The sequence below is a fragment of the Onychomys torridus genome, chromosome 1 (assembly GCF_903995425.1).
Source record: "Onychomys torridus chromosome 1, mOncTor1.1, whole genome shotgun sequence".
Classification (NCBI taxonomy): domain Eukaryota; kingdom Metazoa; phylum Chordata; class Mammalia; order Rodentia; family Cricetidae; genus Onychomys; species Onychomys torridus.
The window spans coordinates 118,341,973-118,348,357 of record NC_050443.1 but is presented as its reverse complement, the minus strand read 5'-3'; the positions used below and the strand labels follow the sequence as shown (position 1 = coordinate 118,348,357).

The window sequence follows — 6,385 nt, the reverse complement described above, 5'->3', positions numbered from 1 at the left end:
AGGGAGGCCCTGGAGGAAAGGGCTTTATTTTGTGACTATTAACATTATCACCCACTGAAGCTTTCCAGACTAGGAACATGGAATCTCCATTTAAATAAACTTTACTTTTGAAATGGTTTGTACTAGTTAGGAGATAAAGCTTGTAGATTTTTGTTTACATTACATTAAAGAATTTTGTTGTTTTTGAGGTTACAGTAAGTACAATTGTCCAGTCCTTGCATCAGAAAATGTCTTTCTAAAACAATAATAGGTGTACCCCACTCCATGAGGCTGCTCTCAGGAGAGCATGTGTAGGAACAGCCCAGGCCAGGAGAACATCTCCCACATCTCCACTTAATGTGAGAAAGAGGGCAAGAGTCTCCCTAGGGCGAGCTTGACATCCTTGTTCCTCAGTGTATAAATAAGGGGGTTCAGGGTTGGGCTGAGCACTGAGTACAGCACCGAAGTCACTTTGCTTCTTTCTGGGCTGTAGCTGGAAGCAGGACTGATGTAGGCACAGAAGACAGATGAGTAGTACACACAGACCACAATGAGGTGGGAGGAGCAGGTAGAAAAGGCCTTCCTCTTGCCCTCAGCAGAACGCATGTGCAGGATGCTGGCGATGATGCAGCCATAGGAGAGTAAGGTGAGGATGAAGTTGATGCCTCCATAAAAGGCATCTGCCACAAGAGTCATAATGCTATTCACATATGTGGAGCTGCAGGAGAGCAGGAGGAGTGGGGGGATCTCACAGAAGAAGTGCGTGATGACCTTGGGGCCACAGAATGACAGCCGTGTCATCAGACCAGTGTGGACAGATGCATTCAGAGCACAGATGGACCACACACCCATGGCTAGGGTCCCACACAGGTGTGGGCTCATTCTAGAGCTATAGTGCAGGGGATGGCAGATGGCCATGTAGCGGTCATAGGCCATGACTGTGAGCAGCAGCAGCTCAGAAGACAAAGACCACAGAAGGAAGAAGAGCTGGGCCATACACCCCTTGAAGGAGATGGTGTTTTCATCAGAGATTAGGCCAAGCAGTGCTTTGGGAAGCACAGAGGAGGTGCAGACAATATCCATGGTGGCCAGGTTGCACAGGAAAAAGTACATGGGACTGTGGAGCCCAGTGCTGGAGGTGACCAAAGCAATGATGACAATGTTGCCTAGTAGAGCCATTGTGTAGAGGGTCAAGAAGCAGGCTATCAGGAGCAATCTTAGACCAGTTTGCTCTGAGAACCCTTCCAGCACAAAATCTGTCACCATTGTCTGGTTGGGACTCAACATCATGATGGAGAATATCTGTTTCACAACTGTGTCTGAGAAAATATGACAATTACTGCTTCAAAGTCTAGTTTCCAAACTTGGTCATCTCAAAATTCTCTGCTGTCAGAAAGGGAAGGAGTGAAAGTATTTCCATCATAGAAGCCTCTTTGTCTTTCATTGCCCATAGCACACTGTTGGGAATATATTTTATTTACTTTTAATATCCCACTTAGAAACTTTCTCCATGTAGATTTGGATCAACAGGGACATCTGAACCTACCTCATCTTCTGGAATATGTGGGTTGAGTGGAGCATCCCTTACTCAGGACCTGCTTATGCCTTACTGCTCTGTCGCCTGTAAGCTCTGTGTCCTGCAGACCAAGGTGACATTCTTCCACCTTTCTTTACATCTTTTCTCCCACCTTTCCAGACATTTTGTCTTTTCCGATATTTGGAGTGGTTTCTCTATTACACATTTCAACCTGAAAATTGACATTCCCCATTGCCAAGTAGCCATGTATATTCTGAATTTTACTTACTGTGGACTGTGACTTCTAATTTGGTAGAAACTGTCCTGACTCTAACCTACTTCAAATATATTACCCCAGAGAGCCTTTCTCAAAACCCAGGCCTATAAACCCATAGTACTTTTGTGGTCTTTTTGTTGCAATGAATCATAGCACCTTCAAAGTCAATATACCCACAGCTGAAGTCATTGCCACGCTCTACAGATGTTTCTTCATGGTTTCAGTAGCCTTATACAAAGCTCACCCTCAGCCACCCCATGTTTCAAGATGCTTGTTCTACAGAGCACAGCTCCTTCTCTCTGACTTTAGCCTAGCCCTATGATAGATCCTCAGTACTTTCCTGTTCCATGAGTCAAGTATTATAGTGTTATGCAACCTCTTCCCTCTCTCATTCAACAGCCTGCCATTATAGCTTTGCCAGCATTAAAATCCATGTTTTCAATGTGTTCGTCTGTTTTATAATTTCTGGCTTCTTGTCATTTTCAACATTTCCAGGTTCCTCTTCCTGCAATCAGGGACTACAGAGTAGCACCTGCAGATATTGGCCCTTGGCCCTAGTTCAAATTCACTGTGTCTCTCCCCAGTCCCTCAGTAAATCACACTCTTTAGCTTGCTGTAGGAGACTCACCTGATGTCCTCCATTAGCCTTTTCCATAGGTGCCTTCATGAGTTCATATATGAGCACACTCTACTCCTATTTATGAACATGTTTGTGGCAATTTTTTGCAGTGCTACTTCATTTTTTAAAAAACCACATTTTATCTCATGTCTCTTTTCCATAGTAAGGTTCACAATCCATTTCTCATCAACTTGGTAGTAAATGTTGAATTGTAAATATTATATCTGCCTTCATTTCAAACTAGGGGTACTCAACTATAGCATTTACTCTGACAGTGTTATGTCTAACCACATCTCTCTCCCTCCCCTCTATTCTATTACACTAGAGAATGTCAATGCATAGTTTGGTATTGCAAGAGGTTCTACAAAAACAGAATTGCAACAGCGAATTCCTGTAATATTCTTGGCAGTTTCTGGATCTGGCTAGATAATTTAACTACACTTGAAATGGTGAAATACTCCCCTGATAGTACTAATAATTTATGTGTGATATTAACTTCCATTCCCAGGGTGTACCTCCCTTAGAGTACAGGAAATGTGATCAAGATTGACCATAGATTGAACTACAGGGAAAGATTTAATAATAATTGAAACCTGTGAATAACATGCGCTATATGATGGAACTCTCCTAACATCAATAGCACATTTATAAAAATTGAAATACGTGAAAAATAACTAACCATTTTCTAAATAACACACCTAAGAAGAAACGACAGAGAAATGTAATAAATAGGGTGATTTGAAGATCCAGACACATACCCATACCCTTATGGACACCTGTTTTTTTTTCCTTTCTTTTTTTTAAATTAATTTTTTCTTTTATTATTATTATTATTATTATTATTATTATTATTATATTTATGTTTTAATTTTACACATCAGCCATGGGTTCCCCTGTCCTCCCCCCTCCCGCCCCCATCCCCACTTTCCCCCCATCCGCTCCCCTCCATTCCTATCTCCTCCAGGGCCAAGACTCCCCTGGGGATTCATTTAAACCTGGTGGATTCAGTACAGGCAGGTCCTGTCCCCTCCTTCCAGGCTGAGCAAAGTGTCCCTGTGTAAGCCCAAGGTTCCAAACAGCCAGCTCATGCACTAAGGACAGGTCCTGGTCCCACAGCCTGGATGCCTCCCAAACAGTTCAAGCTATTCTAACAGTCGTGCTGGAACTCTCATCCAATAACTGTTGGAAGTGGATGCAGAGATCCTCAGCCAGGTGTCCAATTGTCGAGAAAGAGGAGGGACTGCAAGAGCGTGAATTGTTGAATCCAAGATTGCAAAAATCACAGGGACAAATAGCCAACAAATGGAAGCACATGAATTATGAACCAAAGGCTGTGGAGCCCCCAGCTGGATCAGGCCCTCTGGATAAGTGAGATAATTCATTTTTTTATGGTTTATTTTTTATAAAATTTTAATTATTAAGGAATCTTCTTTCCATTTTACATATCAACCACAGATCCCCTCTCCTCCCTCTTCCTACCTCCCAGCCTCCCCCCTCAACCCACCTCACATTCCCACCTCCTCCAAGTCAAGGTTTCCCATGGGATGTCAGCAGAGCCTGGTACATTCACTTGAGGCTGGCCCAAGCCCCTCCCCCTGCACCAAGGCTATGCAAGATGTCAAATCTTAAGTATTGGGCTCCAGAAAGCCCTCTCATGCACCAGGGTTGGATCTTAATCCCCCTGTCTGTGGGGGCCCCCCAAACAGTTCAAGCTAAACATCTGTCTTGCCCATCCAGAGGTCTAGTCCAGTCCCCGGGAGGCTCCACAGCTATTGTTCCACAGCTCATGGGTTTCCACTAGTTTTTCTGGCCATCTCTGCACATTTTCCCATCATGATCTTGATGTTCCTTGCTCATAGAATCACTCCTTGCTCTCATCGACTGAATTCCTAGAGCTTGACCTGGCGCCCGGCTGTGGATCTCTGTATCTACTTCTATCAGTTACTGGATGAAGGCTCTATGATGACAGTTAGGGTATTCACTGATCTGGTTACTGGAGTAGACCAGTTCAGGCACCCTCTTGACTATTGCTAGTAGTCTAAGGTGGGGTCATCCTTGTGGGTTCCTGGGAACTTCCCTAGCACCCTGTTTCTCCCTCTATGGACACCTGTTTTATTGCAAAGATGCAGAGAAAAGAGTGTGCTGGTCAAACTGGAGTTACATATAGAAGAAGAAACTAGTTCCTTATCTCTCAACCTGGACAAAATTCAACTCCAAGTGGATCAAGGACCTCAGCATAGGGCCCAGTACTCTGAAAATGACAGAGTATAAACAGTGAATATGCTTCAACTCATTGTCACAGGAAAGGACTTTCTGAACAAGACTGTAGCTGCACAGGCAACAAACTCAATAACTGAAACCTGGGCCCACATGCAACAATAAAGCTTCTGTGCAGGGAATAACATCATCATTTGAGTGAAGAAGCAGCCTAAAGAATGGCAAAAAGTCTTTACCAGCTAGAAAACCGAGAGCATTAATATCTAGAATGTACAAATGATTCAAAGTTTAAACAGAGAAAACAAACAATCCAACTAGAAATTGGGAATGGAATTAAACAGATAATTTTCAAAGAGCAAACACAAATAGCTGAAAAACATTAAAAAATGTTCAACATTATTTGCCATCAGAGAAATGCAGATTAAAACTACTTTGAGATTAAATCTTACCCAGGTCAGAATGGCCAAGATAAAAAGTAAAAAGCAGCTGGGCGGTGGTGGCGCATGCCTTTAATCCCAGCACTCGGGAGGCAGAGCCAGGCGGATCTCTGGGAGTTCAAGGCCGGCCTGGGCTACCAAGTGAGTTCCAGGAAAAGGCACAAAGCTACAAAGAGAAACCCTGTCTCGAAAAACAAAACAAAACAAAACAAAAACAACAACAACAAAAAAAAGCAAATGACAGCAGATGCTGCCAAAGATGTGGGGAAAAGGAACAATTGTTTACTTTTAGTGGGTGTGCAAACTGGTACAGCTACTATAGAAATCAGTATGGAGGTTCATCAAAAAGCTAGAAACAGATATAGTACATGCTTCAGGCATCCCACTCCTATGCATGTACCCAAAGGACTGTACCTCTTAATAAAGTGACAGTTGCTCTTCTGTGTTCATTGGTGCTCTATTCACAGTAGGCAGGAAATGGAAACAATATGAATGTCCATCATATTAAGAATGGATAGTGAACTTATGATACTTAAATAATGGAACATTACTCAGCTGTTAACAAAACTGAAATTATGAAGTTTATAGGAAAATGGTGGTTCTGGAAGCAATCATCCCAAGAGAAGTAACCCAGACGAAGAAAGACAAACATCTCTCACATGTGGATATTACCTTTTAAGCTTTAGATAAAAGTGTCTTAGGGTTATGATTGCTGTGATGAAACACCATGACAAAAGCAACTTGGAAAGGAACGGGTTTATTTGACTTACAGTTCCACATCCCTCTTCATCAATGAAGGAAGTCAAGGCAGGAACCAGAGGTTATGGAGGGGTGCTGCTTACTGGATTGTTCATTAGGAATTTCTCAGCCTGCTTTCTTAAGAACTTATAAAATTAGCCAACAAAATAAGCAACACGAAAAGCCTTTTCAAAAATTCATCTGTAAACTTAGTACAGCCCAATATTCTTAAAATACATTCATATACAGATAAAAATAATTGATATGGATTTACCTTATAATGGGGGAGGGGCAACACCTCTACTAGATACCATATGATACCAAACAGAACTATTATAGCAGGAATGGATTACCTCTTTCAGAGATGTTAATCTCTGGATCCCATTGACCATCACACTTTACAGGCAATTGTTATTGCACTTGGCTATCCTTCAGAATATAATGGTAAGACACTATCACTGGAGACACCACCTAATGGGAACTCTAAACATGGAGAAATCAAGTGTGTAGTGGCCTGAACGCTTCACCCCTACTTGCTAGCTTTTACAGTTCTGGAAGATGCTATGTACACCCCTTGAGGAAGAAAATCATCATCAATCTCA

General features: G+C 42.4%; 1 protein-coding gene across 1 annotated transcript; it reads right to left on the bottom strand.

The window, feature by feature from the left end:
• Nucleotides 1–264: 264 nt before the first annotated feature.
• On the bottom strand, nt 265–1,336 carry LOC118597280 (olfactory receptor 13A1-like). The gene has a single exon (XM_036208727.1). The coding sequence runs from the start codon at nt 1,267–1,269 to the stop codon at nt 334–336; it is 936 nt and encodes a 311-aa protein (XP_036064620.1). The 5' UTR covers nt 1,270–1,336; the 3' UTR covers nt 265–333.
• Nucleotides 1,337–6,385: the final 5,049 nt, after the last annotated feature.